We start from the raw sequence: 27,374 nt of genomic DNA on the forward strand, positions 1-27,374 counted from the left end.
CACAGGAGTGCAATCCCATCTGCCCTCAAATACCATACTACAGCCAAAATGAAATTTTCTTCCAAAATGAGGATCTTGTTGCCAGCAGTCAATGCTAGCACATCACAGATTCAGTTATAGAATGGTTTGGGGTAGAAGGGACCTCAACAACCATCTCATGGGCAGGGACATCTTCCACTATCCCAGGCTGCTCCAAGCCTCACCTGACCTGGCCTTGGACATTCCAGGGATGAGACAGCCACATCTTCTCTGGGCATCCTGTCCCAGTGCCTCCCTCCCCACCCTCACAAGGGAGAATTTCTCCTCAGTGTCTCCTCTAACCCTGCCCTATGCCAGTGGGAAGCCATTCCCCCTTGTCCTGTCACTCCAGCCCTTGTCCAAAGTCCCTCTCCAGATTTCTTGGAGGCCCCTCCAGATACATCAATTCACCCCTAAAAGCAAAGCAGGTGAATGACACACAGTACTGAGGGGAGAACACACACAATAAAAACATTTCAGCTGAGCTGGGGCTGTTGTTTCCCACTCTTCACTCTTCTCATCCCCCCTCTGCACAAGGACACACGGAACAACAGTGCCAGGACTTTGCACTGTTACACCTCTCTGACTGAACCCTGTCTTTTCCCCTCCTGCCAGCACCATCTGTTTCTGCAGCGTAAACAATTGCAGACAGGTTAAAAGCAAGGACATGTTTTAAATGAGACTCCCCCTTCCATACCACTTAAAAAGAGCACAAAGGAGCTTTGACTACATTTTCCACTGTTTTTTGTACCCGTGTGTCCATAAAGCCTGCATTGATTCAGGAAATGTCACTACTAAGAACAGAACACTACTTCGTGACTGCACTGCTCCCCTCAGTGTGCTTTTAACACAGTCAAGAGGGTCTTTTCTCTTTTTTCCCCACTAATTTCTTCAAGTACAGAATAAAAGTGAAATGAGTGGAAAACGATGTTTGTGTTACAAAACACAAGTCTGTTCAAGAGCAGATCATGATTTATTGGCAGTTATTCTGAAACACGGATGACTGAATACAATAAAAAGATGTTTGTAAAAAAAACAAAACCAAACCAAACAAAACCGAAACAGGAAAACAAACAAATCTCATCTTTAAATGCATCACTTGAAGGCGTTGATTAAGGGGACACCGTGTGCTGGCAGCTCCTGGTGCAACTGACGGAACAACATGGCACATTTGTTCCTTTCCTGGGTCTTGCCGAGGGTGTGGAACAGCCGGGCTTGGAAGTAGAGAACGTCTCTGAGCTGCTCTTTGCAGTCCACTTTGGCAAAGTAAGTCTTGGCTTCATTTAGATTCAAGATAGCAGATTCCAAAGCTGTGGGAAAAAGGGGGACAGTCATATTTAAGAAAATATCACAGTAAGAACTCCAAGCAAGGCAGCTCAAGTCTAAGGAGGCCATTTATAAATTCCTCAGCTTTTCAAAACCATTTGTGTCTTAGCAACATGGTCTCTCAGCTAGTTTCTATTATTCAGCCTTTGCTGCAAAATATGTGTGTGAAAGTAGGCAGATAAACAATGTTCCATTATAAACATCTGTGGAACAACTAATTCCAAGTTAATTTTGTATCCAATAACCAGGTAACACACTCTGGTGTAGCAGGACTCCAGTACAGACACTGGTTTGCACTTCTGAGCTGTTTCAGAGAGAATTACTCTTCACACTACCTTCAATCTTTTTTTGTGGAGTGTAGGAAGCTGCAGATGCCACCTGACATTTGGCCACCAAGAACATGGCACAGCCCTTGTCCAGGACAGCTCCATGGGCCAAGACAGGTTCTATTGCCATGTGCAGGATATTCAGGGCTTGTTCAGGAATGCCAAGGATCAGCTGAAAGAGAAATACTTGCTGGTTTCACACAGGAATCCACTGATACAAGCAGCTTCTTCAGGGAACACCAACACAAGCCCTGTCTGTTTCTAATAACATAATGTAACACAATTTTTTTTTTCAACTTTTTCCCTACAATCTTCTTTTAAATCCAAGCTTGTGAGTAGAAATGAGCTGCTCTCTGAAATGATTGGGAAAGGCTTCTCTACTCAGACAGTGTTGCCTCTCAGAATAAACAATACAACTGAACTCATTACCAGCATTATTTTTAATATACAAGCCAACCTGTGCTACTAGAAAGCCAATATACCAGCATAAAAAAATAACTGAAGACATTAAGACAGGGGAATTTTATGTTGCTTAATTATATACAATAACTATACATTTTAGTGATACACATGAAACTCAACTTTTATTAACTTCCTTGAAAGCTTTTATATTCAGAGTTTGCTTCTTCAGAATCAATAATTTAATTCCAAGGAGGTTGTGTTCTTAAATCTCACAGGAGTAAAAACAGCATCCAGATCCCCAGAACAAATGTTGCCCTGCAGCCCTATGAAAACACAAATCAGACCTACCTGGGAGAAAGCCAAGTTCAGCACAGTTTCAGAAGCCAAGTACTGCAGGCTGTACTCCCGAGCGAGGGCCAGAGCCTGGAGCAGCACCGGCAGCGCGATGGTGTGACACGAGGATCTCCAGTACAGCTCTGCTATGGACAGCAGCACCCTGAACAAACAGGGGTGAGCAGTTACAAACCTTTACTCTGGATGAAAAATACCTACTTGTTTCTCAGGGAATTATTCTATCTACAATGGTATTGCTTTTATTATGAATTAGGCTGCTGCATGTACAATGAATTTAAATTACACCCTTAAAAGGAGATGCCACAGACATAAAAAAGATTAAATAACACTGTAGCTCTGTTAAGATTTACACCAAAGTAAAACTACACACACATACATTTCCATTTCCTACTTATTTTAGATGCAGTGTTCCCTTCTTCCACGAACCTTCATGGAACTTTTAAGTTTACCACGTTTTAGTTTACATATTAAAAAGAACTAGGTTTAAATGACACAATATTTTGAGGATTTCTCCATACTGTGATTAATAATTGAAATGACTCTGTAATCTCGGAATCACAGCAGGTAATCTGAAGACTAGTGAAGTCTGAACACAGACAAATTGAAATGGCTGATTCTAATCACTGCAAAGTGGCTTTAATACTCTGAAAATGAAATATTCTTACCTAATCACCATCTCAGTGTTCTTGATTTTCTGGCAGTGGATCAACAATTTCTGCAGAAGTTTGTGTGCCTCTGACATTTGATTTTCAGCTTTCAATACAATGGCTTTTCTGTTGTGGTACAAAGAAAACATCACTGTATTTTTGTATTTTGCATAGAATTCTGCTCTTCAGAACACAGTAAATCAGGTCTCTATTTTGTGACCTGTGTTTCTTGTAACTGCAGACTGGCACCCTGACAAAGTGTACACATGCTGCACACACAGACAGGAGGAAAAACAGATCTCCCTAGTGCCAACTGGACAACTCCCAGGCAGAAAGGATCAAACTCATAAAATAGCTTTAGATAGAAACCAGGGATTGCCAAAACCAAAGGCCAAACAGGCAGCAGAAGTGGGAGGACATGCAAACTAGAAAGCATAAGTAATTATCTGTGAGAAAAACAGGTATGAGGTAAAGCAGCTAAAATTGTCCTGAGCTAACAAGGATACGGAGCAACAGGAAAATGGAGAACAGGGAAGTCAGGACCAAATGCACAGCAGCAGGGGATGGGTACAAATGCCCTGAACCAGACACTGAGCAGAACATTTAAAGATCAGGGAATTCATGATCAGTCCAATTCCAGAAGGACAAGCATCAGGTCCCACAGCTTGAATACTGCTCTTTGGCCTGACTGGCACTGGCTACTTTTAGGTGTTTTGCCTCACTGAAAATTTGCAAGAAGTTCTTTGAACACTAAGCTGGTATTCATACTCACCAAATACCAAGTTTTAGCTGTAACTATTTTTAACACATTATTCTCATTTAGAAACAAGACCCCATTAAGGTGAGTGAAAAAAAAAATCACATTGTTCCATTTTGGAGATGTAGAAACAAGGCCACAGAGGAATTTGCTTAAGGCCTGAGCTCCCACCCCAGCTATTTGACATAAAAACCTGCTTTCTGCTCAGGTTTGAGTATAGCAGATTTTGAAGATGTTACCACAGTAGATTCACAGCTCTAAAATAACACCAGCTTCAGCTATTCCAGTTCTTAAAATGTCCAGAGAAACTACTACAAATTATTATTGCACGATGTTCTAAGGGAATAGCGCTATAGTTTAGACAACATGACTCTAACTAGTTCTAGAAAGGGAAAAATATACAAGCACATGAGACTGCCAGTGATCATTTTGCTAAATATTTCATTATCTTCATGGAACACACCTGCAAGTGCATGAAGACCCACGTTTTCTTACCTGTATACACCTTCAATGCTATTAAGTGCTGTAATTCCTGCTACTAGAGAATCTGCTACATGGTATCTGCCATCGTTCATGGCTCGCTCAAACTGTATTTTCTGATCAAACAGCATCCAAAGCTAAACAAAGAACATCCAGAAACAAGTTTTAGAAGTTGTGCCCGCTCATTTTCTAATCACAAATTAGAAATTACTTTTTATTTTCCCCTGGGGGTATTTATGTCTAGACACACTAACTCCACTGTCCAATTATTGGATTTACTGAATTACTGTCCTCAACAGAAATGCTCAGGTCTGGATTAATGTTTCAATATCGAAACCTACTTGACTGCATTTTAAGTAAAAAGACTCTTTTAAATCATTACTAATGATTTGAGAATTGTAGACAAGTAGACCTGTTCTGTAGTGAAAAGAGAAAGCTCATACTATATTTAATGGGATCTTGAACACTTCAGTGTAAATACTATTTTATAGACTCCTCTGGAAATGTTTCCCGGAGTCACACAAAAATCAGGTTATTAGCCAATTATCTCAGTTATTTCTGGATTGTAATATATCAAAATAAGCAGCACTAATTAAACAGAACTTTGAAGCTTCAAGTCAATGCAGAGCATTTAATTGCTCTATGTGCTCATGAAGGAGATGTATATTCCTCTGTTAATGAAATTTCTACTTGAACAGCTTCATCTTAGAAGGCTGTGTTGAGAGAAACATCTCACCAGTCTGAAAACAACACAGGCAGCTTTTCCATGCTTTTGTAAAAAAGCTGATGCTGTACAGCTTCCCATGAGGATGAGCCAAGGGAAATGAGAAAATGTATAGCCCAAGGCATCCAGAGGAAAATTCAGGAGCAGTGGGATTCAGATCACACTGTATAATATTACATAACTTACAGGCTGAATGCTAAGTATTCTACCTGTGCATGCTGACTGTTGGGAGGGAATCTCTCCTTTAGGTGTTTCAGTATTTCAGAAGCAGCTGCAAAGTACCCCTGGAACACAGAAGGACTCTGATTAATGCACCGGGGCAGGGGCAGGGGGGTGTCCTGCTCCCCTCCCTTCCAGCACAACCCTCAGGGAAGGGCCTTGCCAAGCAAACACCCTGCATCATCTCTGCCCCCAGAGCAGGCAGAAAGAACCACAAGTCAAGTCTTGCACCCTGTGCCAGTAACACCCACATATCCTCTCACCAAATGGCACCTGGTACAAGCAGCCCTAGAGCTCACCTGTTCGGCGTGCAGCTCTGCCAGGTGACACAACACCACAGCGAAGGACTCGGTGTTGTTCTGCTGAACACCCACGTTCACAGCCTCCAGACTGTTCATGCTCAGCAAGGTCTGGGCTTGTTGAAGTGCCATGGTGCTTGTGCAAGAAAAATATCTTTTAGTTTTCAAGCAGCAAACAACAACCATTTTTAATCTATGGTCTTGTTATGACAATAGTCTACATTGTCTGGTTAAGCCAGGGACCTGGGGAGAAGGCAAACTTGCAAAACAACTGCTGTCCAAGGACTCTGGACTGTGCAGGCACAGCAAGTACTACAGACTGATAGCTGCACACAGCCAAAGCACAGAGGTGCTCAAAGTGGGGGCACAGGAACAATTTATGAGCTATTTGCCACTACTAAATGGAAACTCTGTCTCTTCTTCAGTATGAGTTTTAAAGGAACACAAGAGAATGGAAATAATTGCACTCAGCCTGTACTGAATCACAGTCTGATTGCTTTATTTTAGTGCACTGGCGAGACACACTCACTTGTTACACCTATATAAATGCATTATTTGCTAACAAGTGCAGCAGCTAATCCAGGAGTTCCAAACAAAGCAAATACCTGCGGCCATATAATCTCCAAATGGCTGTTTTCTGTGCTATGCTGATGTCAATGAGCTCTGACAGGCTGTGCTTCCAATGCAACAGATCAGAATCTTTTAAGGCATCCATTAGTTTGTTGGCAGCCTTTCCTGCAAAAGCTCTTTGCTGAACCAAGGACTGTATTCCCAAGGAAGCAAGATACTGGGAAGAAGGAAAAAAAACATATCTAGAGGGTTGGAAGACAGCAGAGTAACCCAGGCTTGCAAATTACACTGGAGCAGAGTTCTAAACTACTAAAAAAGAATCCCAAAAAGACAGCACAGACAAAGGAACACTGCTCCAGGCATTTCTTTAAATACTCACTTATGCACACCCACACATATGTGAATGTCATTTTGTTGGATGTGAAAGGTAATTTCCACTCCCCCACACAGAAATCTTATGGAGGAGGACAGGACCAGTACCTGGATTTCTCCAGAACTGCTCTGAAAACAGCCTTTGCTTTCCTTCCCTTCCCCACAAAGAGGACATGTCTACTCCTTTCTCCCAACAGCAGTTTAGTCCATTTTAGAACAATTCTTTTAAAAAAGGAATTGCGGATATGGGGAAGAACTAAACATTATCAGACAACAGATCTACCAGGGCACAAACTACCAAAGGGGAGGGGTGCCCTGCAAGATTTCACAGAGCTGTACAAGTAAACGTGTTCAAAGCCCTGCCAGAGGTATCAGCACTGAGCTTCAGGGAAGGTGGAGGCCTAAGAACCTCCCCTGAGCACCAGACTGTACTAAAATGATGCCTGGGCCAGTAGCCACAGAGAGGTTTTCTGCCTGAAAATCAAACAAGTTAGAAGGAAAACCAGTGAGCCTTGCAATAACGCTCTGGCTTATTAATATGAAGAATAAAAGTCACAGAAACAGCTAGATTTTGGAGGGTTAAAACATGTTTGCTTAAATCCAGTCACATATTTTGAACAGACAAGCCACAAAACCACAAACTCTGATCTCACACACACACACACACATCACCATATGGATTTGTCCCAGAATAAAGGATTGATGAAATGGACTCACTGGCAATCCAAAATGTAAGGATTTGTTCACAGAGTGCTCCAGCAGAACACAGCTATCAAATATCTTCTGCTCCAGGATGTACAACCAACTCTAGCAAGGAAAAAGATCAAAATCTCATTGCAAATAACTGATGGATACAGCACTTTTAACTTGGCTTGCTGTTAAAGAATGCACAAAAACTCACTGGAAATACAAAACACTTGAGGATTGATTCTAAGGAAACTTCTACTAAATGCTGCACAGCAAAACATATCAGAAGTCCAGCTAGGCTGGGATGCTGGTGTGGCACCAGCCAACGCTGATGGAGGTTCAGTGATGCACAAAAATACAGGAAACTGTGGAATGCTGCACCTCAGGAGTTTGACAGCATTGATGTCAACTCATTATAATGTTAATTACAGGAAAAAAAATAGAGAGAAATCCAAGTCCTTCCCTCCCACTTTGCTTGCTCTAAAGGTGGCTGGTTACTCTGAGAATTCAACAGATAGGAAGGAGGAAGCTTTTGAAATAATTCTTCTTTTTACAACATCTAAGACCCAACTTTGAGCTTATTGCTGAGATCTCTAGGATAAAAACTCCTGCTTAAGAAATTAACCCTGAGCTGCAACAAAACATCCCATGATCCTGCAGATGTTGCCCTGTGTGCCAGGAGCAATGTCACCCCACTGCTGGGCAGTCAAATGCTGCTGTGAGAGAAGTTGTGCAACAGTTCACTGAGCAGAACGACTCAAGCCCCGTTTGAACAGAGCTCTTACCAGGCAGTGCTGCAGGCAGACGTGGTCATTGGACTCCTGGGCAATCCTGATGGCTTCCTGAAGTGCCAGTTCAGCCTGCTGGCTATGAGCACAGGGAGAACAATTAGTATTCCTACAGTGCTTAAGATACAGCATCCTGATCCAGAGGAATATTGATCTGAATTATACATAATGCACTCAGATCTCTGATTTAACAGCCTGTGTTTTCCTCCCAGCACTCTGCAGTGCATTCTGGTTTTCAGGACAGTGTCTGACCAAAATGCAGCTGTAACCCCTACACGGGTTTTCAAACCCTGTACATGCCATGGTGCCAAGTTATTGCTTGAATAGGGGCAACATTTAGAATCTGCCTGTGTAGAAATTGTTGTTCTCAACTTTGCAGTGTCCTTCGCCTCTCCAGTCCTTTCACATCGTGCCTCCAGGCAGCAATCAATAAATTCAAACCATAAATGAAGATGGGCAGGCCAGCTTTATCAACAAAATAAATCCCACCTGTATGGCATTTTAAATTTTAAAAGCTCAGATGGTTTTTTATGTTTAATTATTCTTTTGCCAGACTACCAGCTCTATGCTGACTTGCAGAAAACCAACCACGCTTTCTTGAGAATATGGATGAGAACAGGCAATCATGCCCACTGACCCTTCTGAGGTCATGGAAACATAACTGAACACTTAAAATACCCAGGACACAAACAAATGTCAACTCTTAGATGTCTCAGTTATTATGGAAACCAAATAAACATCAAAACAAAAAACAAACCCAAACAAATCAAGATGGCAAGACGATCCCAACCCAACCACAGCTGCTGCCAAGTGAGAGAAAGGCCCTGAAGGGATTTCCAGGAGGAAGGGGAGCTCTGTTTGTCAGCACTTTGAGATGTCCCAGGGTGAGTTCCTTACTAGTGACCGAAGCGGCAGTGCAGTGCCGCCAGGTTGAGCGCGGCGTAGCGCAGGCTCCGCCCGTAGCCCTCGTCCCCGTTGCTTTTGCTCTCTGCCCCGGTGAGGATCAGCCGGTCAAAGTAATGCAGGAGGCTGTGTGTGGAGCTGAAGACATCTTGCACCCTGAGGTTGTTTAAGTAGCTTAAATAATGCTGGAAAGGGAAACAAAATCAGCTTTAATTGTATAGATACTAAACCAGAGTTTTTGTTTATAATTATTACTTATTTTTGTCCAAAACAAGTAACCGTGAAATAGTGATCAGAAGTTGCAATACTGATACTACCTGGGCAGAATTTCTGGATAAAATTGGGTAATTTCTTGGACAAAATTGGCTTTCTGCCCTAACAGGATCTGCCAAATGGTGAAGATTACAAGATCTGTTTGTCACAATGATCCCAGCGAGTCTGAGATCTGAGTCTGAGAGGTGGAATCCCTGTATTTATGTGTGAAGTGAGAGTGGGAATGGAGGCAGGACTCCCAGTGTCTGCACTCAGGAAGATACTGAGAAACATCAGCAGTGCTTCCCAATGCTGTGCAGATAGAAAGGAGATGCTAAAATTATGTATTTTTTTTGTCATTGAGACCTGGGCAGGATAATCCTTTATGTTGTGAAGTCCAGCCAGGGACTATGGCAGCCCTTTCAAGGATACCCTTCCAAACAGCAGCAAGGAAAATCCTGTCTGCTCAGCCCAGGGCTGCTGGGAGGAAGAGGCAGAAAGCAAGGCAGGAAAGAGTTGAACTTATGAAAGTTGCTCAAGAAGAAGCTGCTGAGGGGTAAAGCAAGAGCTCACACCGCAGTTCTGGAAATGTCCCTCAGCATGAGTTATCTGTGGCTTTCAGTATAAACTGCTATTAAGGACCAGAAGCAAAGTGAACAGTAACCAGCAAAATTAACAGATATTGCATTTAATACTGATTTTTAAACTACAGGAGTATGAGGATTGAAATTCCTTAGAAAAATGCGGGTAAAAGATATAAGTTTTAGATTTAGTTGAACAAGAACGCACTCAGTCCCACCAAAATTAAGAGGTTTATATCTGTGCATAAAGGGGAAGTACTTTGCTTAATTAAGGTTCCTGTACCTTCAGGAGTTTTAGTCTGAATTACTAAACATTTACATGCAACTTGCTCACACTTTTATCATCTACTTATATTTCAATAGAGAATAAATTACTTCCAAATAATCCTACCCTAGAGATAAGAAATCCTTTTACAACCATTCTGGATGAAGAAAAAGATACTTACTGCTTCAGCAAAGTCTGGATTAAATTTTAACAAGTTGTTCAATTCCTTTTGTAAAGATGCAGGAGCAAGAGCCTTTGTCTCATCATTCTTCAGTAAAGAAGCCTGGGAATAAAATTTGAACAGTACAAGTAAAATATCTAACTCCATAAGGAGGGTTATAAAATTATACTGTGGTACAGGATTGTCAGGTTGTTATCTGCTTGGAGAGGACATTAAAGAAGATTTTGTAGCAGCTCTATCTATTATGACAGTGGGAGTTTGATTCCATACTACATTACAGTGTTCACTTTCCAGAGATCAGAGGGACCAAGTCAAATAAAACCTTATTCAAATGAATGTTTAAAGGCACTTAAAGAATCCTGGTTAAGTTTCTCTATGAAGAACTAATGCCACACACAGCTCACTGGAATTACATTTATCTTCTCACACAAAAAAAGCCAAAACCTCAGGAAAACAAATCAATGAATCCACAGTTTGCTTTGGCAAGGATTTCAATTAATAAAAAATCACAAAAACGTAGTTCCTAAATTAGCATTCCAGACTACTGAATTACTGACATTTGTGTTCATGTGTATTTCTGTTCCCTTTTTTATTTACCAGCTGGAATAACCAACAAAACTGCACATTTCACAGAAATGTGAGGCAAGCACAGCAGAAGGACCTTCTGAGAACCAATTATCAGCATATGGTGACATGTCTGGATAAAACACTCATAGCCCCAAGTGCTCATACTGAGCAACAACATGCAAGATATCAACAAGCCTCTACCAGACCAGAGAAAACATCACAGCTGACACTGTGGATAAAATTCAAGGTGAAATTCATGTTATGGAACATTTCTTCCACTTTAATGAGAATTAACGTACCTGCTGAGAAAGAAAATACTCTGCTTGTTTCTGGGAAAGAGGCCCACTGCAGGCTATCTCTTCTTCCCTGGTAAGAAACACTCTGGTTAGAAACAGGGGCAAGGAAAGACAACACAGAAACACATTTCATCAGACACCCCACACTTCTGCTTTATAAAGTCTTCTGAGATATTACAGCTCAAAGCATGAAAGGACACTGAGAAAACTTAATAAAGAACAAAATGTATCCATCAAACTCAGCAATCCAAATGATTTCACACAGTTTAGCTACAACCTGCAGAGACTGTAGTTGAAAACAATGTTACCCTAAATGCACCCTAAAAAAAACTAAAGAAAAACAGCAGAGAGAGTATTTGACATATTCAAATGGCTCTGCTCTATTTTTTCTGTCTTCTGAAGGGCCACAACCATCACTGCTGGAAACAGCTGCTCTGCAAGACATTTACTCTGTGGAAAGCCAGCAAGTCCAGCACACAGCCAGACCCCAAAAGCTGCTGTCTGATGATGCAGCAACTCCTGCACAAGATTATATAAATACAGTTTGCAAAGTAGATTTTAAATATGTGCACACATATAATACTTCCAGGATTATTCTTAAAATGGAACACCTGCTCAACAGATGAAAACTCTCAGCACTTGCTTCTCCTTTTTGAGGTAAAAAGACACGAGTTCTTTTATTTGGAGACTGATGAAAAGCAAAACAAAACCGTTCAACTTCTCCTTATTGAGCAATCTTTCCTTGTTGGAAGCAGAAGTGACCTCTCCAACAGTTTAAGCGTGTAAAAAACGAGGAGTCAATCAGCAGTGGGAAACTGGGGCCAGCAACTGCTTTAGGGCTGTGGCTCCCTAAGCGAGGATGAGGCAGTGCCACCTTCCCCAGCCACTGACAAATGTTACCACACGGTGGCACCAAGGAAACGAGCGGCCACAAAGCTCAGCCCGGCTGCAAGATGCTTTAAAAAAATCAAAGATTCATTTTCTTAAGAGACAGGAAAGGCTTTAATATGAATTTAACACCTTAAAGGCCCGTCAAGTTCTTCTTTCTCCATTTTCCCATCCAGCTCCTCTGGATTTGTAAGCTCCATCTCATTCTCGTCGGCTTCATCCTTTTTCTCATCCTTTTGGAAGTACTGCTGGAGCGCTGTGTAAAGTTTATAGACCTGGCTGAAGGAAAGTTTGTTGTATGCCAGGATCATGTGGCGCAGGAACAGACCTGGAGAGGGGAAACACCCGCTGTGAGCACAGGCTGTCAGATGCTGCTGCAGACAGGACACTAAAATCACGGCCAGCAGCTTCAACAACATCATTTAGTAACTCATTGAATAGAAATTAATGAGAACTGGAATGGAAATTAGGGAGTCTCATCTCAACGTTGCAGGGTGTAAATCTGGTTTTAATTTAGCAGCAAGTCTCACTAAAGATAAGTGATAAATTGTCAAAATCAGTGACAACCTCACAATGTGCAAAACCATCGGTTAATATGCAACATCTGAGCAAGAGAAAAATGACATTCTGCAATTTTACACCTCCCCAGCAAAACAAAGCTTTGTCCTGAGGGAATCACATCAATGACAGATATCACATCAAAAATAGCTTATGGATAACGATTATTTACCTACTACACTTGTTTTATGAACTTCTGGCTCTGTCCCTGAGAATGAATCTGAAAGGTCATCAAAAAATTGTTCCATGTCTTTCAGTTCTCCTTCTGCCATAAGTTTTAACCTACACAGGGGAAGAAAATGACATTTTTTAGGGTTTTAATATAGACATCAAATAAAATATTCTCCTGCTTCCTGCATAAACGAGTGAACACAAACAAGGGATAACTAATTTCTTGGACCCAGGAGGTTTTCACACTGAGATAAATAAGATCATATTAGATATTGGTAAGCCAAATAATAATCAGGTTTGGGATTTTTGTCTTTTAAAATTTTTATTAAAAGAGAATAATTAGACAATATTATTATTCAATAATAACTATTATTATTATTGTTATTGTTATTGTTATTATTATTATTATTATTATTATTATTATTATTATTATTATTATTATTATTATTTATTATTTTAGACGAGATTGTTATTCTTAAAACAAAGAGGAACCCTTTTTATTTTTGAAATTTAAAATTTTTGGAACTGTTGCTGTTTAGTGAGTTAACTGATATGACAATAGATCATCACAGAAACTTTAAATATGACGACTTCGATGTTGGTGCCTTTCAGAACTTAGTTATGAGAAGTAAGAAATCTGTCGGAGTAGAGTTTTGGCCCAAATGTATGCTTTCAAAACCTGACATTTACAGGTTTCGGAGCCCTTTCCAGCGCTCCGAGCGGACACAAACAGCGCAGAGGATCCGCACGGCGGCCCCGGTTGTTCTTCCCCCGCCCCGCCCGCACGGGCCCCGCACCTGATGTGGACGGAGCTGGCCAGGTGCGGGCAGCACTCCTCGATGGCCTTGCGCAGCCGCGACAGCGCCATGTCCGGACCCTGCGGAGGACAGCGACATGTCGCGACAGGCCGCGACACAACGGAGCCGCCTCTCCCCCCGCCCCCGCCCGGGCCCCGACCTGCAGCAGCGGCAGCAGCAGCCGGTTGAGCCGCCGCCGCTCCAGCAGGCCGAGCTGCGCGCCGGCGCGGCCCAGCTCGCTGAGCAGCACAAGCAGAGCCATCTTGTGCGGGGTGACCCAGTCGCGGACGCCGAACACGTTGGCGTGCACGACGCCGTTCGTCAGCATCGGGTTGAAGTACAGGCTCTCGTGCACGCTCGCCATGGCGGCTCCCTGCCGCCGGTCACCCGGGAAACCGCGCGCGCCCGCCCCGCCGGCCAATCACCGCCCCCGCCGCCGGCACGGGCGCAGCACCGCAGCCAATCAGAGGAGGGGCTGTGCGCCGCCACTGGGGGGCCGACGCGATGGGCCGGGCGCGAGAGAGACGTTCCGGGGAGAGAAGGGTCCGGGCCGTGACGGGGCTGCTCCCCCGCACTGCAGCCAGGCCACGGCCGGGGACAGCCATGGACAGGCCGCGGCTGGGGACAGCGAGGGGATGGGCTGCGCTGCGCTTGGGCAGCTGTAGCTTTGAGGAGTTATCTGCTAGATAAGGGAACAGTCATTTTCCCTCTGTGCTGGCACTGCTGAGGCGCTGCAAATCCTGGAGTCAATTCTGGCTCCCTCATGCCAGGCAAGACCTTGAGGGGCTGGAGTGTGTCCAGGCAAGGGAACAGAGCTGGGGAAGGGTCTGGAGCACCAGGAGAGGCTGGGGGAGCTGGGAAAAGGGCTCAGCCTGGAGAAAAGGAAGCTCAGGAGGGCCTTGTGGCTCTGCACAGCTCCCTGACAGGAGGGGACAGCCGGGGGATCGGGCTCTGCTGCCATGGAACAGGGACAGGAGGAGAGGGAACGGCCTCAGGCTGGGCCAGGGCAGGCTCAGGGTGGATATCAGGACAAATTTCTTCACTGAAAGAGTGGTAAAGCATCGGAAGGGGCTGACCGGGGAAGTGGTGGAGTCGTCATGCCTGGAAATGTCCAAGAAACAAGTAGACATGGCCCTTTGCAGTAGGGTCTGGTGGTTGGTAACAGGTTGGACTTGACGGTCTTGTAAGTCTTTTCCAACTTTAATGATCCTGTGATTAATGGAGATGGCCACACTTATACCAGGTGAGGTAAAAGTGACCATGGGCAGTTGTTTGGTGGGGTTATTAATTCTGGAGCTCTCTAAACAGAGAGTCTTGTTTAAAAAGGAGACATCTTTCATACAGCATATATATATGTAGTTATGCATCTTTTATACAGTAAAAATATACATAATGTACATAAAATATACGTAATATACAAAATATACAGTAAAATTTAGATCAACCCACCTATCTAATACATTTTCTCTGTGCTTTGACACCAGCATTTCCATGTTACAGAGAACACCACGGAGTGAATTCACTCTCCTTTGGATTTCCTGCAAGTTAATTGTGATACCATAAAGATGTTTCCACATGTAAGTTTTTATTTTCTCAATAACTTGTTAAAGTACTTCATTAAGGCATCGTATTCCCAAAGAAAATACTCCAATTATTATAATAGTTCTCATTTTTGTAAGTGAGAGCAAAACAAAACTCAATATTATTATACATCTGCATGTCCCCAGGGATTTCCATTGCGCTGCTCCTGATTCATGCCTGGGGGTGGTGAGAGGAGGAGGAGGAGGCAAATCAAGCGGGGAGTAATTTTCTAGGATACATTTACATTTAAGAAACTTAACATTGTAGCTTGCTGCTGCTGCTGCTGGCATAATTAATGATCATTTCCTCGCCCTCAAAGAACTTATTGAGCTGTGTCTGAATGCAGAACGCAGGAAGTAACAGCCCCTATTATGTTATAAAGGTCAATTTGCTGACATTTCCTGAAAATAAAGCCCAATGGCCTGGGCGGAAACACGGAATTGGTGGCGTGGTAGGACAGGCAGGGGAGGGGGATGAGATAAAGTCAGGGCTGCAGCCAGCCTGTGCAAGGACTGGGAGGGAAAAGGAAATGACAAACATCTGGTTCTGATGTTTCTGTGCAACGCTCTGGAGCCGAAGTGTGAACTCTGCTGACAATCCTTCAGTGCGTGGTGCAGAGGGAACATTTAGAATACACTTTTGAAGTATATTTAAATCAGCTCTCACGCCTAAAAACCAGCAGTGAGGGATGACTTTGATTGTATTAAATCTAAGATTAGGTAACACAGTTGAAAAAGTCATCTTTCAGCTTACCTAAAATAGGCTGTGCCCAGCAGCGAGGCCAGAGGGGACGCCAGGATGATCTGAGGGATGGAAAACTTCTCCTGTGAGGAAAGGCTGGGAGAACTGGGGTTGTTCAGCCTGGAAAAGAGAAGTTTTGGGGTGACTTAATTGTGGCCTTCCAGTGCCTGAAAGGACCAACAAAGATAGAGGCCCTTTTAAACAAACTGTTTACAAGGGCCTGGAGTGACAGCACATGGAGAATGGCTTTGAACTGGCAGAAGGCAGGGTTAGATGGAATTTTGAGAAGAAATTCCTCCCTCTGAGGGTGCCCAGAGAAGCTGTGGCTGCCCCTGGATCCCTGGAAGTGTCACACAGGCTGGAGGGGCTTGGAGTAATCTGGGATAGGGGAAGATGTCCCTGCCCATGGCAGGGGGTTGGAAATAAATTATCTTTAGGATTCCTTCCAACCCAAACCATTCTGATTCTGTGATTCTTTGATCCTTCCCATAGCCATTAATATCCAACCTGAAATCCCCAGATAAAGCCCAGCGATTAAATTTGTCTTTTTTAACTTTATTATTAAATTTTGCAGATCGTTAAATTAAAACCAAATTAATATTCCTGGGAAGAATCACTTCCCTACCTTTGTCTCTGGTGCTGTGTGAAACCTCAGGGGATTACGGAGCTGCAGCGAGTCATTGTCACTTGTTATTTGGCGGCAGAAGGAAATGGGACATCTCACAGTAATAGATTTAAATCTTTTAATGCTGCTTTGGCACAGTCCAGGAGGCTCAGCGAGGGCAAGTCTTTTATTAATAGAACCTCTTGAAATGCTCCTTTTCACCCACGGAGTAGCTGGCACAGTTAAAGATCCTCGTTTAAAACCCTCAGCGTGGTTACAGTCTGGGCACGCTAATGCAGTAAAAGTCATCTCAAATCACATGTTAAGGACATGATTCATCCAGATCTGCCCAAATTAAGGCAGGAGTGGCAAGTGCAGCTGCCAGCACTGTCACCAGATCTCAGCTCTGTCAGGCCCACGTTACTCCCTAAAACATCTGTGTTTGGGAGGATTTCTTGTTAACAAATCCTTAACAGAGAAAAAGCTAAAATGTTGGGTTTTGCTTGGTTTGGGACAGCCTTTACCCCATTAGAGTGACTGTAATGGGAGTTCTCGTGTTTTAATGTATTATTATCAACAAAAATATGTGTATAATTTGGTACTTCAAGGGTGGCTCTGAATTGACAGTTGGGATGACATAGAACTTCTTAAAAACCAAATTGTACCGATATTTTTAAGGTGTCTTAAAGCAATCCCTTGCATTAGAAATGTGAGGAATGTGCCACTGCAAGCTCCAACGTTGTATTCACACGGCTTTTCTATTTTTTCTGTTGCAAGCTATTATGGGGGGGAAAAATGAAGTTTTTTATAAAGCCATGTGTACAAGTTCAGAACATAACTAAAGCTTGTCAAGGAGCATAAGCATTTCTGAAAAAAGGTGACCTGATTTTGAATTAAAATATGGTGTCAATGCAAATCCAGAAGTTGGGCTGTGTGCAGTATCTGCTCTTACTCCTGAAGCTGCCAGGACTGTGCCATTCACATGGCAATTACACACCTTTTTCCCCCCGCTTTTTTATCCACTTCTTGTATATTATTTGCTGAAAAAAAATAGATCCTTCCTGCAGAAATTAGCAGATTGCATCCAACCCTTTGTAGGGGTAAATTTGATTTGTGTTCCCTGTTTATTTTCAGCCACTTTTGTCTGCTCCTCTTTTTGGCAAAGGCCTGCCTGGTTCTTGGCCCAGTGTGCTGTTACATAAAGCTTTCCTGAAGCCTTGGTCAGGCTTGTACTGCTGAGGTTTCTTTAATGTAATCTTCTGGTTAAAAGCCTTCAGTTCTTGCAATCTATGATTATTATTTTATATATATATATCCCACTCACAACCTAGAGAAAATAATAATGGCATCTATGAGCTCGCTGGAAGTGGATTTTTAGATAATAAATCTTTTCTCAAGTTTAATGGTTCTTACCAAAGGGTTTGGTAGAATAAAACTGAAAGAGGGTGGATTTGGGTTAGGTGTTAGGGAAAAGTTCTTTATGCAGAAGGTGGGGAGGCTCTGGCACAGGGAAGCTGAGGCTGCCCTTTGATCCCTGGAAGTGTCCAAGGCCAGGATGGACACTGGGGCTTGAAGCAGCCTGGGATAGGGGAAGGTGTCCCTGCAGTTCCAGATCCACCCTCCATGGAAAGAAGATCTTCCTCATGTTGAGGTGAAACCTCTTGTATATTAGTTTATGGCCATTCCTCTTCATCCTGTCACTGGGCACCACCAAAAAGAGCCTGGCACCATCCTCCTGGCACCCCTTGGAGATGTTTGTACAGATCCATGAGATCCCCTCTCAGCCTTCTCATCTGCAGACAGCTCCCACAAGTCTCTCCTTGGAAGAGAGATGCTCCAGAGCCTTCATTGTGTCCGTTCTTTCTGCTGGACTCTCTCCAGGAGCTCCTTCCCTCCCATCCTGAGAAGCTCAGAGCTGCACACAGCACTCCAGATGTGCCAGGGCAGCATCACCTCGGAGCCACCATCGGTGCCACAGTCAGTGACTGCATGGGTGACACCATGGGTGTTGCATCGGTGACAGCACCAGTGCCACTCTCGGCGCCCCCCGCATGTCCCGGCCCCGCTCGGGGCATTTCCGCGCCCCCTCGGCCCCGCCGTGTCCTCTGCTCCCATTGGCCGCTCCCGCTCGCCGTCGGGGCGCAGCAGCCAATGGCCGCGCGGCGCGGCTGCGCGGCAGCCAATGGCGTGCGGCCTTTCAGCAGGGCCCGCCCTCCGAGCGGCGGCCCGGCGGGGTCGGCGCGGGGCGGGGGTGGCGCGGCGCTGGAGCGGCGGGAGCGGCCATGAAGGTGAGGGGGGGGATCCCTGAAGGTGAGGGCTTCGGCCAGCCGGGGAGGCGCTTCTCCCTCTGCCAGGAAGGGAGAAAGAGGAAGGGGGCAAACCGGGGTGGGTGACGGGGCCGGGAGTCCAGCGGGATGTCCGGGCCGGGCCGCCCCTCCCGGCTCGCCTCAGGCCGCGGCCGCCGTCCCGCCCCGCTCTGAGGGGCGGCCGGGCCGGCACCGCCGAGCTGAGGGCCCCGCGCTGAGTCAGCAGCCGGGCAGGGCGGGCCGCGTCCGTGAGGGGCTCACCGGGGGCTCCCGGGGACCGGAGCCCCGGGCGTTCCCCTGAGACGCCGCGTCGCGTCCGGGGCTGTTGCGCCGTCCCGGAAAAGCTCTGCTCGGTCCAAGGGTGGGTGTAAAGAGGAAGTTTCAGTTAAAATGATTAAAAATAAATCCCTCCCGCCGCTCTCCTGTCGTTCTACGGCTTTGGTTGCACACCCGGCTTGCACAGGTGTGTCAGGAGCAGCAGGTGAAATACTCGTCAGGTAACTAAAAAGCCTTAAAGCTGAAAACAACAGCAGAGAAGTTGGAACCCAGGATTTTGCTCTTATGAGATGCACATGAGGTATGGAGAGGGAGGATACCGATGCCAGCTTGTTCATGGAAGTGGAGACTGATGGTTTTGGTGCAGAAATTGGGAATGTTTTGATTAATTCTCAAAGGAGTTTTTTTTTTTTTTTGTTGCAGCGTGTTTACTTTGTGTGTTGTGTTGGTGCTTTTCAGCACGGTGCCATTTCTTTTACAGAGCTATATGGGGAGTCTAGACACCGTAATTCAATTATCAGTTAATGACCTGAGGGCATAGAAGGAATCCACAGGTGACGTAGGTTAGGGAGAAAATTAAATTAATGCCCACGTAGCCCTACCTTTCACCTTAAGTGAGTGGTTGGCAGCAAGATAAAGATAATTTCTGTTTGATATGAACTACTTCCGTGCGTCCAAAATGGGTAGCAAAAAGTTCCTAAAAATATATGTGTTTGGTGTTGACAGTGATGTCTGAACAGTTGTTACAGGCTCTGGAATAAAATCAGTCTAAGAAGCAGGTGTTAAAGTCTCGGGCCAGGGTTGTGGTTTCAAATGTCTTATGTCCTTTTAGTCATTGTGTGTTCTGCTGCCGCTGTGACCCCCTGCACAGGCCATAGTTGTGTAATAAAGGAAGTTGAATTTTGACAGATCCTTTTGGTTCATTATTTTATTTTTCTGCTATTTATATGTGGCTGCTTTGAGATATTTTAGATACATTATTGGCTCCTCAGCTTTGAAGAATAGGTGATGAATGAGAGGAATGGTTGTGTTACAGCTTTCTCTTAAGATGAGAGGAAGTACTTTTCAGAAGTTCCAAGTTTTAAAACTCAGAGCTCTGCTGTCATTGGTTTTCAGGATGTATTTCTGGAAAGTTAGTTCCTCTCGCCTAATAAACCAGGATAATTATGTTTTATCCAGGGAAAATTAATATTAATACATTTCCACAGTGCTTAAAATGGAGAAGTATAAAACAAGCTTTGGTTTGAGGCTGGGCTGTGAGTGCCCTGGAGGTCAGGGAAGGGCCGCTGGAGTTCATCCCCCTGCAGCAAGCTGAGGAAGATCTCCTGTGCCTGGGGTGCCCAGGGCACAGAGGGTTCTTGTTTCAGCAGGGTGAATTCTGCTGTTGAAATATCCATAATGATGAGTGGATTTAACAGATGAGAGGATTTAATTAGAATGTATATTTGATGTTTTAACTGAAGCTCTTGTTCTTACCTTTTGTGCTCTGTGGTTTGAAAGGAGATATTCTGGCCTATCCCCAGTTATTCTAGCATTAAGTTCCCACAAATGTAAGATGATTGTATTCAGGGCAAATGTGCAACTTCATCTAGAAATTAGTTATTGTAGTTACTACAAGAATTAAAGCACCATGATACACAGCTGAAGTGCATGTTCTGGTTGGCTGGGGCTTTACAGCAAGAATTAAAAGTCTCAAAAGCAATTTTTTTTGTCTTGGTGCTTTGGGGAAAAAAAAAAAAAGATGCTACCCTGGAATGAAAAAGAGAACAGCTGTTAAAGAAAAAAGTATGAAAAAATCATTGCGTTTAAAGGAAGTTGTATCCCTCAGCTGGAGAACCTGATGTGATTCTGTTTGTCCCTGTGTTTTTTCTAGCAGGTCTCAGGGAGCCACCTGATAGTGATTAAACTTATGACCTGCCCAACTTGGAGTCCAAATTCCACCTTTAAGTAGAATATGAACTTTTGGTAGAGAAACCAGTGCTAAAGGCTTCCAGGGACAAAAAATAGCACTTTGTTTATGTGTTCAGAATTTCCAGTGTTGTAAGATTATGTGACACAAAATTGAAATACAATCAATAGAAAATAAGTTTCTGTAGATTTATTTTAATTTTGTTAGACATTTTGTAAAGTAACAAAACAAGAAGGTTCAGGGAGATCTTGAAAAATGTTTTCTTCTCAGTGAAACCGGACTGTAATTATCTTCTAACGAAGGTTGGTTTTCAAATTTGAAAACCAGGAATATTATTTTAGAGAGTTTTGTTGTGAGTCATGCAAGAGCTGGATGAGTTCTGGAGCAGCTCCTGCAGGGACAGTTGTGCATTAAACATGAGAAGTTGCTCTTTGTGCCTGTCACCTTTGTGCCTGTCACCGTTCTGGGGTTTGGCCCTCACCTACTGACTGGGCTGTCAGTCACTCCTTCCTTGCTCCACTGTTGCATCACTCCTCAAATCCCTGACTTTTTGTGGGGAATTCTGTAGAAGAGGAGTTGTGAGTGTGAGCTCCTTGTACCTGCATTGGCCTCTCGGAGGCAAATCTTTCCCACTTTGGATTTCAGCTGGGAGTGGAGCAGGTCTGTCGCAGCCGTGAGCCTGCTGGGATCCTGGAGCTCCGGGTGTTGGCACCACATGCTCCTGGGATGATGACAGATGGAGTGAAGTAGCTCCTCGGCAGCAAGTCACATCTGATGTGGGCTTTCAGATACTGATTTTCTGCCTTTGCTCTGTGATGTTTTCAGGCGGGAGCTACTTCCATGTGGGCTTCCTGCTGCGGGTTGCTGAATGAAGTCATGGGGACGGGAGCAGTACGTGGCCAGCAGGCTGGCTTTGGGGGAGGTGCTGGCCCCTTCAGGTTTACACCAAGCACAGGATTCTCAGCATATCCAGCTCCTGCTGCAGCTGGCACCAACATCGTCTGCAAAGCCTGTGGACTTTCCTTTTCTGTTTTCAGGAAAAAAGTGAGTATATTTCCTATTGCACTGTATTTTTACCCCTCTGAACTCATCTGTGGCATACTGGGAAATCTGTGTGGGTTTCTCAGAAACCTGAGGTGGATATAGGCAGGGAGGGAGGAAGTGCCTTATTCTGAGGTCACAGGAAATTACTGTCAACCAGGATTAGAAGTTAGTGACTCTGATGTTCATTAGTCAGTGACATGTTGGATCTGGGCTGGCCTGAAAATTAATGGACTCTTGATTTGTAAGATACATGGTAGCTTCAAAATCTTAAACAGTAAAGCAAATCTGGTTTTGAAGATGGCACCAAACGGTGGTTGAGTACTGAAGTGAGCAAACTGGGTGATGGAAAAGTTAAAAACTCACAAAACAGTATTAGAGCTCCTTTCTGGAAGTTCTTGTGCAGTTCTGGTTGTTTACAGACCAGCTTTAGTTCTGCTCCATGCTGTTGTGCTCCAGCAGCCTCTTTCTTCCTTGGGAGGCAGTTTGGTGGGTTAATGCAGATAAATAAAACTGAGATTGTTCATATTTTATTATTTCTGTGTGTCACAACTGTCAAGGATTGTTATTTTGTTCCCTCAGTGCCCTAATCCTCTGCAGCTCTTTGAGATAATCACAAAACCTCTTCTCTCAGCTTGTGTGGTGTTTTTCCCTTCCAACATGTCCTGTTCACATGGCAGGGTTTTGTTGAATGAAGTGTTGCGTAGGGACATTTCTGAAGCTGATATTAATTTACTATAATCCTGGAAACATTGAGCAGTTTGGGTTTGTTCACAGCAGCTGGAATGCTGACAGTCTTGCCTACTCCAGCTTTTGTGTATTGTGAGTCCTTTCAACAAAGCTCTCTTCAGAAGTGACATCTGGGCTTTGGGAGTATTTCCCTCCCATGTGATTCATCACATGCAAGGCCTGCTTTGAGTTCTTGGGAATCAGCTGAGGAAGCAGTAGGTTCTCTAAAGTTTGGGGTTATACTGTTGTTCTACACATGTGAAAGGAGCAGTGACAGTATATTCAGAAGTATTTTAACAGACCATAAAATTGGTTTTAGTTTCCTTTGTTGTCTAAACTACAAATTAATTATTTATTTGTTTATTCATAATATTTTTCACCAAAACCTCAAATCAGCTTCAGTAGTGACAAAAGAGCAAGGGACTCTCTTGGTACACTTGCAGAATGGGCAGGGCAGTTTTCTGTATTTAAATATTAAAAATTATGTCTGTCACAACTGACAGTGGAAGAGCTAATAGTAAATTCTGTAACCTGGAGAAGGAAGAGCAGGGCCTGGATTTGTTTCCTGTACCCAGAGCTGAATGGTTCCCTCCTTTCCCCTCAGCACGTGTGTTGTGACTGCAAAAAGGATTTTTGCTCAGTTTGTTCAGTCTTACAAGAGAATCTCAGAAGATGTTCCACTTGTCACTTGCTGCAAGAAACAGCCTTCCAGCGCCCTCAGCTAATGAGATTGAAAGTGAAGGATCTGCGTCAGTACCTGATCCTCAGAAACATCCCCACGGACACCTGCAGGGAGAAGGAGGACCTGGTGAACCTGGTGCTGGACCACCATGGCTCGGGGGAGGACATGGACGCTGGCAGCTTGCGTTCGTCACGGTCACAGACTTCCAGCTTTTTTACCCATCCCTTTTCCACGTCTGTATCCATGTCAAACCCAGGAGAACTTGCTAACAGAAGGGGAAGCACAGGAAGTGGAACACCTTCACGGGTACAGTGATTAACATGTTTTATGCAATAGCATTATTGGTTTTTTAATAGTTATGTATCAATAAAATACCTATTGATACAGTTTGGAGGGACAGTAAAAATGCTGTTTGTACCCTGCACCTGAAACCTGGAGATAATTAGCAAAGATTCCTAGTTCATGTCAGAAGAGACTTAAACCTGGAATTGTTAGTAGCAATTGGAACTTCAAAATGTCATTTCTTTGTGACCTGTGATCACCTTGGTAGGAAGGAAAGTGTTTTATAAGGGAATAACATGGGTTTTTATCCTGATGAGTTTCATTTTGTATGCAGGGACAAATGGAAACATCTGTAAATAACGAGGAAGAAGAAAGTGCAGAAGAGCAGGTGAGATATGAACTAAGAATAGATTTTTGGCATGTGATACCATAAAGTGTTTTAGATGTCTGCCAACATTTGGCCTCATGCTGTGGGTTCTTGCAGAGTTTGCTGTGTCTGGCAATGAATGTCTGCACACACTGGCTTCAGAAACAATTAAACTTTAGCCAGGCTGCTGCAGCTTCTCGTGCTCCAGCTGTGGTGCTCTGAACTAACCAAGACAGCTCAAACCACACAACTGATGTGTTTCAGACCCCGGGACTGGCCAGGAAGAGAGCAAGGGCGTCCCTGTCTGATATTTCCAGTCTGGAAGACATTGAAGGCATGAGTGTGCGGCACCTGAAGGAAATCCTCGCCTGCAATTTTGTCAACTACTCAGGATGCTGTGAAAAATGGGAACTTGTGGAAAAAGTGAGCAGACTGTACAGAGAGAACAAGGAGAACCACAAGACACGTAGGTTTATACTTTATTTCTGCTTTCTTTAGAATACCAAGTTTCCGGTTTCTGGTTTGATTCTGCCAGTGGAAGAACTCGGTATCTGAACTCAGTATGCTCTGCTGGAACACCTGGAAAATGTGTTTTAGCAATGCAGGGTGGCCCTAGAGTAGCTGAACGTGGCTGTAGGGATTAAATAAAGCATTCCAGGATTGTGCTGGTTTTTTGAGACTTTCTTCCAAAGCTCGGAGAGCTCAGCTTTCATGGTGAAGGTAAAATTACACAACCAAGAACTGGTTCCTCTGAGAACTGAAACTTGGCACCTCCACGTGCTTTGCTGGTTTCACAGGGCATTAGCCAGGGCTTCTCTGTAGCTGTGCAGATCAGAGCTGTTATTGCAGAATTAAAATCTACAGTGACAAAAGTCCAAGTGCTTTGGTCTCAGTCCACATTTTCATAAGGTGATTCTGTGGCTGCAGCTCAGTGGCTGCTGTTCTACCCTCTGCTCCATGCAGCAGTTGGAATCTTTCACTTGGGTAATTTGTCCTCAGACCAATTCTTGCTCACACAAAACTTGGGAAAAAACCCCTTGAGCTTAAGGTTTATTTTTTTCACCATGATCTGCATGATCTGATGGAATGTTCAGTTATTGATGGGGATGGTGACTATTTGCAATGAAACTTGAAAGGTTTTGTTCACTTCTGCCACCTTTATGGCCTACTTAAGGCTTCCACTTCTTAGTCTGCTGTATTATTATTGTGTTTAATCTTCTGAGGAAAGTGTTCTGCCAAACAGTGAGCTCTGAGATGGAAAACCAACATGCTCTGAATTTTAATCCAGCATGTTATTTTGCAGTCATTACATTCAGAATTGAAAATAGTTTCTTGAGTTTAAAGAATGAAGCCAAACATTGGGTGTTCACTTGAGGGGCTTTCTAGTTCTTACTTCTTTGCTTATTTTTGGTGGAAGATAGATGGGGGTTAAAAGAGTTTGTGTGAGGGGGTGGAGCATGGCTAGGCTGGAACTGCCCTGGTTCTCCAGGGCCCAGAGCTGTGACCTCCCTCTCTGTTGGTTTCCAGAGGGGGAGAGGATGCAGCTGAACGAGGACGATGACAACCTGTGCCGGATCTGCATGGACGCCGTGATCGACTGCGTGCTGCTGGAGTGTGGCCACATGGTCACCTGCACCAAGTGCGGCAAGAGGATGAGTGAGTGCCCCATCTGCCGCCAGTACGTTGTGCGGGCCGTGCACGTCTTCAAATCCTAAGGCAGCCCTGCCCCGAGTGCCCATGGCAGGATTCCTGTGGGCAGGATTCCTGTGGGCAGGAATGCTGGGCCCTGGGGTGCACGGCAGCATTGTCATTTTGATTAAACTCGGCCTTTTCAACGTCAAGATGTACAAGTTGGTGAAAGGTTTTTCAAGCAGCTCCTGCAGCGCAGGGCTGGGCAGGCCCAGGTGCTGCCCCACTGACCTTTACTGCCCCACAGATTGCTGGAGTCAAACTGTTTACAGCAGTTCTTGCTCTCTTCTGAAGAATCTCACCTGTCCTTACGTATTCAGCACTCGGCAAGTGGTCAGCAAACACCTCTGCTTGAGCCTATTAGCCTGTGGTGTTCTCTAGTGCATTAGAAGCAATGAATATATCAATTGATTATTCAGCTTTTCCCTAACTATAGAATGTATCTGTTCCGACAGCCTGGCTCCTGCTGGTGTCGGACACAGCTTAGGCAGCACTGCCATGAACTGTTCCTGCACAGAAGCCCTTAAGCAATCTTGCTTTATGCTGATTGCTCCCTCTGAATGTCTATCATGACACGTGTGCTGTCTTGGCTGTTCTGTCTGTGTCCCAAACACTCCATCACTTTGCAGGGCTCAAGGGCTGCACTGGGCTCTGCCTGGTGGGCTCCAAAAACCAGTTACTAAGTGGTTTTTAGTTTAGGAATAAACTATTTTTTTAAGAAGGGGTACGATAGTAAAACATGTTAATGTGGTCCTTAATCCGCTCATGCCTGTTGTAACTATTAATCAGTGATGATTGTACTCCATGTGCCGATAGCCTGATGTTACTGTGAGTCCTGGTCAGGGCACCACCTCCTTGCTGCTAACGTGGAATGTACGGCGTTACTAACCTTAACTGGGGAGGGGGAAACAGGAGCAGGGCCGGTTTTTGTTTAAAATCTCCTGTTCAAACTTTCACCCAAAGCCAAGTCACCCAAACCAGCTTCCCAGGGGCTGCTGAGGGCCCTGTCTTGATGCCAGCCCCGGGCCCAGGGTCAGACTGAACTTTGTGCCATGAGCTGGGATCCAGGTCCTCTTGCAGCAGGAATTGCTCCTGGGTCCCTGTAGGATGTGTGTGAGCAATGACCTGTGAAAGGGAGCAGCAAGAGGAGCTTGTGCTGGGGGTGAGAACAGGATCCCTGTGACCAAGCATGGACACAACTGGGATTGGTGAAGTTCATTGTAAAAAAGAGGTGAGGAAGGACCATGTGTGTCCAGTTGTTCTTTAAGCTGAGTTGATTTTAAAAGGTACAGTTTCTCCTTTGATCCCCCATGTGGCAGCAATGTCCCAGAGCCAAGGCTGTGCTTGGCTGAGGGAGTAGGACCTGAGAACTGGACCTGTGCTGCACTGGCACCTGCTTTTACTTTTGTGAACTGTTAAGCTGGCTTCGAAGGGAGAAAGCAGCTCCTCCTCACACAAAACACAGCTCCAAGCTCTACTGGGTATTTTTCAGAAGGGAGCAAACCTCTCAATGGCTTTATTTTTTAGAAATAACTTTTTAATGGTACTTAATTCCTGGAGTCTGTCCAGAGGGGAGGCTAATGAAGACAGACATGCCCTTGGTGTTATTTCCATGCTGCTCATTAGCCACTCAAGCTTAATAAAGATGGGTGATGGGCTCTCTCAGCCTCTGTCTCTTTTCTTACCCAGCCCTGGCAGTGCTGGGGGTTACTCAGCTCCAGTTTTAATGTTCTCAAGCT

General features: G+C 44.4%; 2 protein-coding genes across 4 annotated transcripts; one reads left to right on the top strand and one right to left on the bottom strand.

The window, feature by feature from the left end:
* Positions 1-972: 972 nt before the first annotated feature.
* On the bottom strand, positions 973-13,811 carry ANAPC5 (anaphase promoting complex subunit 5). The gene is made up of 17 exons (XM_005524264.2): positions 13,589-13,811; positions 13,429-13,508; positions 12,633-12,742; positions 12,035-12,230; positions 11,018-11,084; positions 10,152-10,253; positions 8,867-9,057; positions 7,967-8,048; positions 7,212-7,301; positions 6,158-6,339; positions 5,553-5,688; positions 5,244-5,318; positions 4,326-4,447; positions 3,092-3,199; positions 2,421-2,568; positions 1,680-1,842; positions 973-1,328 (listed from the first exon to the last, which is right to left on the bottom strand). Exons 1-17 carry the CDS (start codon positions 13,790-13,792, stop codon positions 1,114-1,116), a joined length of 2,271 nt encoding a protein of 756 aa, XP_005524321.2. The 5' UTR covers positions 13,793-13,811; the 3' UTR covers positions 973-1,113.
* A 4,761-nt stretch (positions 13,812-18,572) lies between these two features.
* On the top strand, positions 18,573-27,300 carry RNF34 (ring finger protein 34). 3 transcript variants are annotated; one of them, XM_005524265.3, is made up of 6 exons: positions 18,573-18,642; positions 21,671-21,889; positions 23,220-23,603; positions 23,914-23,967; positions 24,211-24,412; positions 25,474-27,300. In XM_005524265.3, exons 1-6 carry the CDS (start codon positions 18,637-18,639, stop codon positions 25,659-25,661), a joined length of 1,053 nt encoding a protein of 350 aa, XP_005524322.1. In that variant the 5' UTR covers positions 18,573-18,636; the 3' UTR covers positions 25,662-27,300. The 3 variants fall into 3 exon arrangements, with proteins under 3 accessions (XP_005524322.1, XP_087921022.1, XP_014109244.1); XM_088064896.1 differs by lacking the exon at positions 18,573-18,642 and adding an exon at positions 18,906-19,021; XM_014253769.2 differs by lacking the exon at positions 18,573-18,642 and adding an exon at positions 19,069-19,157.
* The last annotated feature ends 74 nt before the right edge of the window (positions 27,301-27,374 follow it).

This window comes from Pseudopodoces humilis, chromosome 20 (assembly GCF_049639895.1).
Source record: "Pseudopodoces humilis isolate 2021_Gansu_Grassland_sample_001 chromosome 20, ASM4963989v1, whole genome shotgun sequence".
Lineage (NCBI taxonomy): Eukaryota > Metazoa > Chordata > Aves > Passeriformes > Paridae > Pseudopodoces > Pseudopodoces humilis.

Excerpts from the sequence above, each read along its gene's own strand:
- RNF34 (XM_005524265.3), top strand. Across the intron at positions 23,968-24,210 it reads AAGAAAGTGCAGAAGAGCAG|ACCCCGGGACTGGCCAGGAA; the intron begins GTGAGATATGAA and ends GATGTGTTTCAG. Across the intron at positions 24,413-25,473 it reads CAAGGAGAACCACAAGACAC|AGGGGGAGAGGATGCAGCTG; the intron begins GTAGGTTTATAC and ends GTTGGTTTCCAG.
- ANAPC5 (XM_005524264.2), bottom strand. The coding sequence starts at position 13,792 with ATGGCGAGCGTGCACGAGAGCCTGTACTTCAACCCGATGCTGACGAAC. Across the intron at positions 6,340-7,211 it reads CCTTACATTTTGGATTGCCA|TATCTTGCTTCCTTGGGAAT; the intron begins GTGAGTCCATTT and ends CCTTCTTCCCAG. Across the intron at positions 5,319-5,552 it reads CAGAGCTGCACGCCGAACAG|GGGTACTTTGCAGCTGCTTC; the intron begins GTGAGCTCTAGG and ends TCTGTGTTCCAG.